The 12,806-nt window shown below is 41.1% G+C and overlaps 1 protein-coding gene across 1 annotated transcript in view; it reads left to right on the forward strand.

Annotated features, from left to right (window-relative positions):
- Positions 1 to 3,285, forward strand: part of Tmem38b (transmembrane protein 38B) — a 34,547-nt gene extending 31,262 nt beyond the window's left edge. Inside the window, exons 4-5 of the mRNA XM_028779869.1 lie at positions 901 to 1,042; positions 1,787 to 3,285. Of these exons, the coding sequence (XP_028635702.1) occupies positions 901 to 1,042; positions 1,787 to 2,002 (358 nt within the window). The 3' untranslated portion in view covers positions 2,003 to 3,285. The remainder of the gene's footprint in view (positions 1 to 900; positions 1,043 to 1,786) is intronic.
- The last annotated feature ends 9,521 nt before the right edge of the window (positions 3,286 to 12,806 follow it).

Genomic DNA, 12,806 nt, shown 5'->3' on the forward strand with positions numbered 1-12,806 from the left:
ACGTTCCCATTTCTCTCATCTGTCTTGGGGCCTTGTTCATCATGGAAGGTTTTTCAAGTCCTTTAAAACAGCGTTAGATGGAGAAATGTTTCTGCAGTGCTGTACTATGGAAGCATAATGGACACTCTAAGAAGTTTTGTGCCTGAGGGTTTATCTCGTGGTCAAGAGAACTTGGTGCTTGTCTTAGTCAGGGGTTCTGTTGCTGTGAGGAAACACCATGACCAAAGAAACTTGGGAGGAAAGGGTTTATTTGGCTTATATCTCTCCATTGGTCTTCATCAAATGAAGTCAGGACAGGAACTCAAACGGGGCAGGAATGTGGAGGTGGCAACTGATGCAGAGGCCATGGAGAAGTGCTGCTTACTGGCTTGCTGTACTTGCTTCCTTATGGAGCTCAGGGCCACCAGCCTCAGGATGGCACCACCCACAATGGGCTGGGCCCTTCTCCATTGACCACTAACTAATGGCCTCCAGCTGGGTCTTTTGGAGGCATTTTCTCAATTGAGGTTCCCTCTTTCCAGATAAGTCTGGCTTTGTGAAGCTGACGTAAGACAGCCAGCAAAGTGCTCTTCCAGAGGAGCTGAGTTTGGCTCCCAGCATCTGACTCAGGCAGCTCACAACTGCCTGAAACTCTGATCCAATGCCTCTGCAAGTGTGTGTGTGTGTGTGTGTGTGTGTGTGCGTGTGCACGCACGTGCACATACAAAGTTTATAAAAATCTCTAGTATTTTATGCTATGAGAAAATATTTTTTAAGTTTAAATAACTCAGTATTTCTGAAACTTTAAAAATACATTCACATAGCTCATTTTGTGTTAATATCTGTTAAGGTCCATTAAGTTGATGTTTACAGAGCACTCTGAGAAAATTGTAGACAGAGCGCTTGTTTTGCTTGTCACTGACTTAAAATGTTATTTCCTTTCAGCCCTTGCAAGGTAACCCTGCTGGGGGCCATTATGTTCACTTTCCAGCACACCAGGCATCTGGCAATATCAAAGCATGATCTCATGTTCCTTTACACCATCTTCCTCGTGACCATAAAGGTAAGACAGTTCCTGGTGTCGACCAGCCCACATTACAAATCCTGTGTAAGCCTTTTCTTTTGATAGAGTCTTTCAGGTGAAGCTAGTACCAAGAACACTTGTGTTTTTTTATTGTTGAATGTAAGAAGATGGTTCTGGGGGAGTTTGTTCTGTGTGTCAGGGTTTCCTGAAGCTCCTCTGTGGTTCTTCCGTTGCCATCAGGAGATGTTTATGGTTGGAGAGGATAGGCAGTCAGTGTCCTGGAAGCCAGAGAGTAGCTGGGAGGAAGGTCAGACGCTGCACAGATAAGCCTGTGACTGTTCCTCTCTGTGATGAAGGCAACAGCAACAGTTGCATTAAGTTGAAAATAGAGAGGAGTAGAAAGTATTTACAATTCTGACCCATGTCAGACGTATAGTAATGATAGCTGTATTGGCTGCTGGTGTAGACGGTAGATAAGATTATACCTCATTTCCTTTGACTTATCTATCTATCTATTTCTCTCTCTCTCTTGTTTTTTTCTTTTTGGTAGTAATTGTTGTACTTCATTTGTTGTACCAGTACCAGGTACATTTTTAATGAATAATCTTTAAATTCATAGCGATTTGAGATTTTTCCCAGAATTTAGCTTATTTTTTTCTCCTACAGATTAAATAAAAAATAGATTTGAATCAGCTTTGCCCATTATTTATTTTTCTCTCTCATCTCAGTTTTAAGAAACAGAAGATATTTGTACTGAAGTTTAAAGTTAATTTCTTTCCCTAGGTAACCATGATGATGACAAAGGACACTGCCGTGACTCTCACTCCCTTTGAGGACACCCTGACTAGGATGCTGTTTGGCCGGCAGCAGCCACAGTTTTCATTGAGTGAGAAGAAAGCTGAAGTCAAACCGTCTTCCAATGGTTCTGCCTCAACAGCAACCAAGCGGGCCACAGAGCCTCCAGGTGGTGCTAAGAGACACACCAAGAAAGAAGACTGAGGATTGTCCCTGAGCTTTGGAGGCAAAAAGAAAGAGTTACTGATCTCTCAGAGTGTGGTGTAGTCCTGTGTGAATGACGTGAAATAAGGGGTATCTGTAGGGATGGAGGAGACAAAAGGAGGAAGTGCTTTGTTTCAGGGACATCGCTCGCTCTGCTGATTGTAACTCTTGGGGTCACGAGTGTATCATGTGAATTTATTTTTCTGGTGTAAGAGATTCTCATAATTATTTGAATAGTTTTATATTGATAAAAGAATAATTTTTTAAATGTTAGAAAAAGTTCACTTGTTACTGCAAAATTCTAAGAATTTAACACAAAAAATTCAGTATTTTTTTTTTACTTTTTGAATGACTATAATTGTGTTTTAATTCTGCAGAATTAAACTTTTACTTCATATTTCCAGCCTAATTCCTGTATATAAAAGACAATTCCTATTTAATTTTGAACACAGAAAACTTTTCCTAAATACTTTCTAATCTAAAATAAATTGATAGTGTATATTTGGTGTATACATTTATTTTATATATCCTGCACACATTAAAAATACCTGAAATTTAATTTATTTTAGTTTCAAGTATCATTTTTCATTGAGGCCACAATATTAATATGAGTCTCAGTTTGAACTTTGTTTCATGTGTTTGTTTTAAAAACTACTTTTTCCTTAGAAAAGCAGGGTAACAATTTGTGTATATCTTTTTCTTTTTGCAACAGCGGTCTCACTCTGTAGTCCAGGCTGGCCGCAGACCTTCTCCTACCTCAGCTTCCCAAGTGCTGGGATCATGGGCACGGGCCACCATGGCAGACTAGGGGTGCAGTTTTGATTGTTAATAATCCTGTGTTTGGAACCTGGGTTGTTTTCTCTCTGTCCTTACCCCATTTCAACAGCTGGAGAGATCCTTCACATGTCCTATGTTGCTCCTGACTCAGTTGGTCTGAATAGGCTGGTAGCATGTCTGTGACTCAACAAAAAGTACCGTCATGACTAAAAATGTGTCCTGTATCTCTTTTCCGGTGATCATTGCTTCATGAGTTTATTTGACTGTCTCTTGTGAGTTCACATTTGGGTATCTCTGCTTAATAGACATGTGTGTATATTTCTAGTTTTATCTGAAATGAAAGTGTTTTCCTGTGAAAATGCTCAGCTCTCATGAGGACTGTCTTCCCACATCTGATGTGAACCACAAAACCTAACCTCACGTGGTAGACTACTTGAATGAAGTAATACAATATTAAATCTGCCATTTCATTGACAAAATAAAAGCAAACAAGCAAACATAACTAATTTTATTTGCTTTATTTGGTGCATAAAAGTCATGTTATAACATTAAAATTCTTTGGTGTGACTTTCATACCAAGAGTGTGAGCCTGCCATCTGTGTTAGGCATTTTTGGTTGGTTAAGAAGCACTTAAAATAATATTCAATATGTAAAGTTTTTCTTTTTTTTTCTTTTTTTTTGTTTTGTTTTCAAGACAGGTTTTTTTTTTCTGTGTAATAGCACTAACATTTTTCTTTTTTAGTTTTTAACAAACATGCACAATAGCACATACTTTTACTTGATTAAGAAAAATATTTTGAGTGGGGTACTTTTGATAACCTTGAGAAAATGCTTATTTTTGATATTGTGACAAAAAGCACTAAATTGCATTCTCTATTATATATTTGATGATCTGTAGTTTAAAACTTTGCAAAATTAATGTTATTGGTTAGTTCTGAAGTTTTAACTGTAGTTAAAATGGTAAGAATCTTGTTTTTTCATTTGTGTTAAAAACAAATTCATTAAAATAAGTACTTTAGTATTCAAAGAGGTTTTTTTTTTTTCTTCTTTCTTTTGTATTGTTTTGAGGAAGAAGTTCAGAGTCCTGTGTTGTTTTGACACTTGTGGAACACAGTCTGAAGGGGACATTGCACTGGAGAATGGATTAGGCTTGAGACCTCCTACCCTGAATCTGCTTAGGAAGTGGACTCTCAGAGATCAGCTCCTGATCCCTTACCTACCAGGAAGCCTGGATGTGCTCCATCCGCCAGCTTCACATGGCTGGTCTCACCTAGGGGAGCTAGGAAAGCTGCCAGAGCATGGCCCCCTGGTGGCCTGCAGCAGCAGAACGTGCTTAAATGCTTTCAACCTGGGTCACCAGATTTTTCATTCTTCCTTTCTGACAGTTTCACTTGAGGGAGAGAGAGACCAGGTGTGTATTAGGTGGATTTTAGTGGGAACTCTGACCAGTGGCCTTTCCAGTGGGCACAGACTGAGAGGCAATCAGAGGAGTGAAGGGTGCACACTTTACTATGGGTATAGCTTGTGTCTGTTTCTTTCAGCAAACCATGTTTTAATTAAAGTGCACTTAAGGGAAAATATCTACTTCAAGTCACAAGTTGATTGCAATTGAGAGGAATGCTGGAAACTGAATCATGTGTTTAAGATGTTTTGGAAGAGGAGGTAGAAAGATTTTAAGAGCCAGAGGGGATGGGTGACAGGAAAACAGTGTCTTCCTGACATAACCTGACAGACACATGTGAATTCAGAGACTGTGGCAGCGTGCACAGGGCCAGCCTGCATAGGTCTAAGCCACATGGAGTCCGGTACTGAGGGGAAGGAGACACGAGGCTCTATCCTTAACCAGCTATTGCCAATTGACAATCAGTTACAAAAGGAAAAATCAGTTTTGCCAATGGAATCTCATGTTGTGGTAAATATTAATTAGGGGTTTCTACCCCACCTTAGATCATTTAGTTCCCAAATTAAGACACAAAACCTTTATAATATGTCTTAAAGCACTAGAGCTGGGCACGTATCAGCCCTCTGTGCTATTTTGTCTACTTCCCAGTGGTGACTTGACATGTCCTGCCTGGGCCACTCCTATTCCAACAAGCTGGTCCTCATGGCCATGCATTCAATATCTACTTACCCTTTTGTGACTTCTTCCTCTCCTCCCTCTTCCTGTCTCTCCTTGCAGTCCCTGCCTCAGACCCCAAGCCTACGAACTGACCCCCCACCTACCTCTCTTTTGCCCAACTATAGGCTGTTGGTATTTTTATTAACCAATCATGGATAACTTGGGGGGGGCAAGGTTTATAATCAAAAGCTGGTATACACGAGGATCTGCTCATCTTGGAGCAACCAGATCTTGGAGTACAGAATTTAGCATTTGAATACAAGAATATCAGACCAACCCACTACAGTCTCACTTGATATGCAAACCACACTTAGGGTCAGGCCCCATTCCCAGAGTAGATGGCCAATACAAAATGACCTTGTGGTATTTTGGGAGATTTTATTGTTTTTCTTTTTCTTTCTTTCTTTTTCTTTTTTTTCTTTTTGTTTTACTCTCATATTGCCTTGTGTGGTTCTTACTGGTCCTTTTGCTTGCATTTTATGGTTTGTGTGTGGTTTTTCCCTTCCTGTGTGTCTTTTTCTTGCTTGTGTTCTAAAGAGAGAAGATGAGTTGGAAGAGGGGATGTAGGGAGAATCTGGGAGGGGAAACTGATCAGAATTTACTGTATGAAAACTTTTATTTTCAATAAAAAAATAAATAAAAATGCTCTTCTTCCCCCTACACAAAGCCCTGTATAGTGTTTGCCCAGGTATGTCACATATGGCCATGTTCATTTGCTTATTCAGCAAATATTACTCGCCAATTTAGTTCAAGACTCCTAGATTCTGAAAATACAGAGCACAAGAAAAATGCCTGTTGCTATGGAGTTTATATTCTAGTAGTAGGGACCGCAAAGAAAGGTGTTCCTGTGGGGCTCAAGATAATGGGTGTTGATTAAGCAGGACCTAGAGAGTAAGAGTCAGAGTGTGAAGATGACGTTGTTTAGAGCACAGCAAGCATCGGACTGTTTCTTCATTAACTTGATTTACTCAAGGTTTTTGTTTTTGAAACAAATTAATTTTTGTTAGTAAGTATGAGTCTACTGTGTCATTTAAAATAGTTGATACTTTTTAAAAAAACTATTTACTAGTCCAGGCTGCCCTGGAACTTTCAATGTAGTGCAGGCTGTCTGGAACTCAAGGCCTTCCCATCCTTGTTTACGGTGTGCTGTGACTGCTTAGCTAACACAACTTAATTCTTACTGTCCATTTTTAACACAGAAGTTACATGAAATAAAGTTTATAAGCGCCCATGCACCTCGGGATTTCTCTCTGTGTCTGTGTGCTGTCGAGCGTCTTCCTCGATCGCTTTATAACTTGTTAATTTAAACTTCATTTTATTCAGTGTGTGCATGTGTGGGCACGGGTGTGCCATAGCCTGTGTATGGAGGTTAGAGGACAGCTTCCAGGAGTCTATTCTTCCCCACCATGTGGGTGACCAGGAGGGAACTTGGGTTCATTTGGCAGTAAGTGCCTTTACCCTCTGAGCTGTCCCCCTTCCTTAGTCCCCCTTTTGAGATGAGGTCTCTCAGTTAGCCTGGAGCTCACCAGTCTGACTACATTAACCAGCAAGCCCTGGGGCTGCTCCTGTGATCGCTGTACTTGTATTGCAGCTCTTTACATGGGTGCTGGGGATCTGAATGTGGGTTCTCACTGCAAACACTATACCTACCCCTCAAGCCATATCCCTCACCCTGGAAATTGAGTGTAAACAAGCGCCAATGGCTATGAACTCATAACCAGAGCATAAATATTACAAGAACCCCAGGGAATTAGTATCTAGTTAATTCCCTCCCCCAATGGACATAGTATAAAAGAAATCTTGTTCACGTAGATTTCTTAGAAACCTAACATATTTTTAGATGTCTGTATCCTGTGTTTATCTGAAGTTCATTCCATTTTAGTCGATTCATAGTCTACATAAATACCACCATTCAGTCATCCGTCTGATGAAGGTCGGGCTGTTTCTAACTTGGGATGTTTAAGATGAACAGTTATGGACAGTTTTGTGCAGCTTCTGTTAATTGTGTTCTTTTTGACAAATAGTAGGAGGTATGGTGGATCATGCTTGGTTTTATGAAAAAAACAACTTTTGTGCTTTTTTTTTTTCAAAGTGATTGTACCATTTAATGCTCCAGGATAGTGTCTTGAATGTTCCTAATTGATCTGTGTCCTTAGCCAGGGTCAATATTGTCAATGTTTTAGTTTCGTCCATTTCCAGGGGATGCTTTTTGGGGCTTGAGGCTTTCGTTATCCTGACTAATGACTGTGAATGCTTAGTGTGTGTTGACCATCTGACTGCCTTCCTCTGAATTATCTGTTCTGATCCCGACCCACATTTCATCAGAGCTTTCATCCTATTAACTTGTACAGATTCTTTATATATCTCAAATCAATCCTGTACACACTGCCCTAACAAATAGGGCACATGGAACCATGTTACCAGACAGACATGAGAACTGGAAAGGTTGAGTGAGCTCAGACCCAGGAATCTCAGAGATTGGAGACCTGTAGGAATGGAGCGGCTCCCTACCTGTCTGTGTGCCTGCTTTGGAACAAGTAACACCCCACTGAGGACTGGGATAGCTCTGAGCCTTCATCCAAGAGCTTCTCTTACTGGGTATTCCTTCCCACAAAAGGCATTTAATTCCCGGTTCACCCCGAATAAAGTGTATGCACTTACATTCACCATCAAATAAATCAGTATGAACAAGTAGGACTGTCTCAGAGAACTGCCCCCTTAATGGATCTCTCTGGAAGTCCTTTGACTAAAGAGCAGCACCTAAGACTCCTGAGGAAGGCTTTCTTCCCTCCAGCCCCTTCTGTACTCTCAGCCCTCCCTCCCAGTCAGAGTGGGTTCTGCTTGTCCCAGGCTCTGTCTCCCCTCCTCGCTTGGTGATGGATAACCCGATGGACTCTGGTTCCTGACTCTCAGCAGCACACCAGAGGTGCTCTGTTACCCAGAGATTAGACGGGGGAACCACAGCACTCGTACTAGACTCCAGGTGTTTCCCCTCTGGTCTGGTGAATGAAGACATGGGCTGTGGACTCCCATTTCAGAGTTCCTTCTGCCTTCCAAGCAGTGTGCCACGGCGCCCAGGCACCCACAGTAGAGCGGCAGAATGCGTATGGCACTTATTTTTATATATTTTCAAGAGCACACTTTTGTGTGTGTGTGTGTGTGTGTGTGTTGGTGGTGGTGGTAGCTCAAGACAGGGTTTCTCTGTGTAGACCTGGCTGTCCTGGAACTCTCTTTGTAGATTAGGTGGCCTCGAACTCACAGAAATCTGCGGGCTTCTGCCTCCAAAGTGCTGGGATTAAAGGCATACACCCAGCTCCAGATTTCAAACTTTTAAAAACAACTGATTTTTGTGCATTTTCTTTTTATTGTCATTTCTCTTTCTGACTCGTGTTAGGAAGACACATGCCAGTCTGAGGAACCACAAATAACGCTCTCTAGGGCAGCCGTTCACCTGTGAATCACAACCCCTCTGGGGGGTTGTGTATCAGATATCCTGTATATCAGCTATTTACATCCAATTCATAACAGTAGCAAAATTACAGCTATGAAGTAGCAACAAAATAATGTTATGGTTGGGAGGTCACCACAGCATGAGGAACTGCATCAAAGGGTCGCAGCACTAGGAAAGTTGAGAACCGCTGCTCTAGAGAAGCATTAGTGATGGACACTGTCTGTTGCTCTTCATGGCAGGACTTCTATGACTCAGGAAGTCACTCGTGCCTCCGTGGTGGCTCTGCAGACCTTATGTAAGTGGCCACTTTTTCTGTGTTTGCGCTGTAGGCTATGTATCACAAGACAGGAGTTCAATGGCTCTGTCCTCTCTTAGAAATCCCTCCTACTTGTGGGGGTTTCTCCCACCTTTTCCTAATTTCTTACTTTTCCTCAAGTTATCGTTTTTCTAGAAATCTTAAAAAGCTTGCTTACACTTTTTGTATACACAGGAAGAGTCCACATCTTCAGTTTTCATTATTATGAGACAGTGAGCTTGGAATGACTCCCTCAGCTTGAGCTTTGGTCACAGTGGAATGTCTGGCATCTTAGGACCTTGAGTCGTGCAGAATTGGGCTGTGAAAGGTCACTTCGTACTTTATAATATACTTTGAAAATAAGCTGGACAGATCTTAAAAACATGATTTTATAGCGAAAGGATAAGCTAACCAATAGTTGAAATCAAGTTGTGTGTAAGCTCATGCACACATGTGTCCTGGGTACGTCTATGACAACGGATACTTGAATTTCACAAGTGGGGTGGGAGCTTGAGAAGTTTGTGTTCCTTGTTACACTACTTCATGTCTTATGATTATTCTAATGATACTGTGGTGATGGTTTGCTAATAGAAGTTCTCAGTAGTGTATTCTGACCCGGGCATTCAATAATTCTATAATTTTAATCATACATGTTACTCTCACGTTCACATCCCATGTTTATTTCTTCTTTCATGTTCTCATTTGAATATAAGTCCCAAGAGCCTACATTATTTTTCCCTGTAATTCTTCAATATATATAGCCATGAATTTTGTGGTAATTAAAACTATTAGACAGAAAGCTCCCTTCTCTCCCACTCTGATCTGCATGGTTTGTGTGTGTATTTAAGGAACTTCAGGGTTGGTCCAGTCTCCTTGCCCTGACTGGTGTTTTCCGTGTTACTCACAGTGAAGGATAAACACCAGGATCTTCTGATGAAAACATCTTCAGATGTCCCAACCAACCAAACCCATGGGATACTAGAGTGACTATAAGCAATGGTTACTCTGTAAAGGTGGCATTGACTTGAGTCAGTGGGTTTTGAAGAAATAGCTGGTGGAATAAAGGAGTTAGGAAATGTTGGGACAGGATGTGAGGCCAGGAACAAAACAGAGTTTTCTTGGACAATGCCAGGAAAGCTCTAGGGGACAGATGTTCCCTCAGTTATCACAGTTACCTGTAAGTACTGGGTCTGGTACCAGGAGAGGTATCAAAGGCCACCTCCTGTATTTCAGTTGCCACTAGAGTGCCAAGGTATTCTCTCACACTCACTGTGTCAGGGGTGATGGATGGAGGGGGCCTTGATTTCCCAGCTCTCCTCAGCAGCTGGCTGCTTCACTTAATAGCAGCCTCCAGGGTACACACCTAGAATCTCCATTCGCTTATCTTCATCCTTCGTGACTCCCTCAACAGGAGATAATTTCTAAGGCCATCAAACCCCTGTTAATGTTTTTTTGCTAATAGAGTATTTAGTATCACTCTAATAGAGTAGTCTGCAGCCCTGCTCACCTCAACCTCCTTTCCGGCCACACTGGTCATTTTGACCTCAGGGTTTCTAGTCATGCTCCTCTGCCTTTCCGGAATATTACTTTTTATTCCCAGATTTTTTACTTCTAAGGGAACAGGAACAAACTTGAGAGCCTTATCAGAAAAGAGAAGAGCAAATTTACACAGCAGCCTGACTATCAACATGCAACTGACAGATCACTAAGAACAGACACAAAAACACTTACAGAATTGTCAGGACTCATCCCTCAAAGAACCCCACCCTACTCTTGGAAGCAAAAGGAGATCAATCTAGGCAAGAATGAGAGAAAATCAAGGCAAGTATTCTCTTCTAGAAAAGATATCATAGCTTCAGGAGAACATTTATCAGATTTGCCTTATGAATTTGTAATGGATGTCTAACATTCTGTCTGTACACAGTTCAAAAGTATTTCACTAAATAATCACAAAAGTACCCACATAAGACCTGCATGACACTGGGACCATCAACCTTTCATCCCAGATAGGAGAGGGGCTCTTAAGGCCACAGCCCTTCCTGAGGCTGGAGGAGGCAATGCTCTCTTTAGTGGTACAGCTGTTGATAACACCTGCCACTGAAGCTCATGAGCATGATACAAATTAGTTAAACTCAATGAGTCATCAAAACAAAGCATACACAAAACAAAACAACAAAATGCAGAAAGAAAAACTTGTAGAAATACAAAAGGTTTTGGAAAAGATGGATTTAGTGGGAGAGGGAGGTGGATGACAGATGGTAATTTTATATGTGTCTGTGTATGAAAATAGCCAAAATTCAATTTTATACACTTACGAAACAGGGGAAATTAAAAATCACAGAGAATATATATTTTTAAAAAGAGTTTTATTGCCTGAATGTGCCCATGGAATCCTGAAGAGAGCACTGGATGCCCTGAAACGACTGAGAGCTGGTTGTGGTCCACCAAGTGGTGCTGGGAATCAAACCTGGGTCCTTTGGAAGAGCAACCAGTAGCCTTTTACATGGCTGCTGGAATCATAATGCTGTTGGTTTACTCCATAACATTTGTGTCAAGTCCTGACTGCACCTGTGGGTATGTCTTGCCACAACCACACTGGTTATTCTTGTTCACAGGACTCAGAGCTGGGTAAATCTGTTGATCACCATTCCCTCCAGCTTCCTACCTAGAACCTTCTAGTAGTATAAAAGCTAGCCAGCAGGAAGGAAGCCTCCTGGTCACTACCAACTACCAGCTTGAGTTCTCAATGTCCTGTGACCAAAGTGAATGGTGGCTTCAGCAATCGGGTCTTCCCATCAAACTTGTGTGGGCAACCAAGAGCACTAGCAATAGCATGTATTGTTTTGAGGGGTCTCTGGCACACCTCTGACCAACAACTAGATGGGGAGGTATCGCATGCTGGCTCTGGGTATTTTTTATTGTCAATGTATATCTTCTGTGATGAGCATAATCTCTTGTAGGACAATTCCAAATAAACTCATATGCATGTGTAGACATTTCAAGCATCTTTAGCATTGAGAACGCTTCTGTAGTCCCTTCCTGCCTCACCCTCTCAGTCCTCGCTTCATGTAAAGATCCTTCCCATCATTCCTCTCTTCCTCTTTATATCATCTGTAGAGCAAACTGTGGCGAGACTCAATTTATTTTTTCTTAGATTGTGTATATTTGAGGTATTTTATTGGACAACTTACCTTAATCCAAAATTATGGGCATCTTTACTTATGCCTCCTTCTAACGAATAGTTTGCCAGTTCTAGGTCCTATATTTAAGCATCTGACACACTTTGTGCTACTTCTTATCTTATCGTATGATGAAGGGCATTAGTGTAGTCTTAGGATGTTCTGATTTATAAATATGTTGTTTACAAGTAAAGCTTATTTCTTTTTTTTTATGTACTTCATATATTTTTCTTGACTCACTGAAGCATATTAGATCAGAACCTTAGAGTCTAAGTTGTGAATTACTGCTGCTTCACCATAGTCGGAAAGCTACTGTTTTTTGCTGGGTAGTGACTATGGCGGGTAGGAATGCCCAGAGGAATATCGCACGAAGTGAACGTGTAAATGCAATCCAGTTAACTCTTCTTTAATTTGTTGCCTGCTATCTTTTTTAATTTATTGTTTACCAAGTAAACTTTTGATAGCAATTTATTCCTTCCTAAAGAAAGGATGCCTAAAGAAAGAAAATGAACTAGTTAAGCCAATTTGCATAGTGTCGATTGTAATAATCATAATTTAAATTTTTAATTGGTAAACTTGCTGACTGGTTTTATCAAGCATCTTGGTTTTTGTGAGACTGGCTCTAAGTGGATTCAGTCAGATTTATAGGCCTGTAAGGCTGAGAGGCATACTTAGGACCGTGATAAATTAATCATTTTAACACCACCTGTGAGGCCCACTGGGAACTAGGCCAGCCAATCTCTCCTGGAAGCACTCTCTCCCGTGTGCACAATTTCTGCAAAACTTCAGAAAATTCACTGTGATGATGTCTCCATCACCAGAGACTGTAGAACTCAGTATTTTATATCGTTGTTTCTCCAACATTAGGGAACTTGCCCGTGGGTTTTTTTAAAGGAACAAAGAGACCTGTATTTTCACAAACTTCTTGTATGATGTCTTTCATTGGCTAAGTTGAGAATCAGGATAATTCCGGTTTCACTTCT

This window comes from Grammomys surdaster, unplaced genomic scaffold (assembly GCF_004785775.1).
Source record: "Grammomys surdaster isolate TR1022 unplaced genomic scaffold, NIH_TR_1.0 363, whole genome shotgun sequence".
NCBI classification, from domain to species: domain Eukaryota; kingdom Metazoa; phylum Chordata; class Mammalia; order Rodentia; family Muridae; genus Grammomys; species Grammomys surdaster.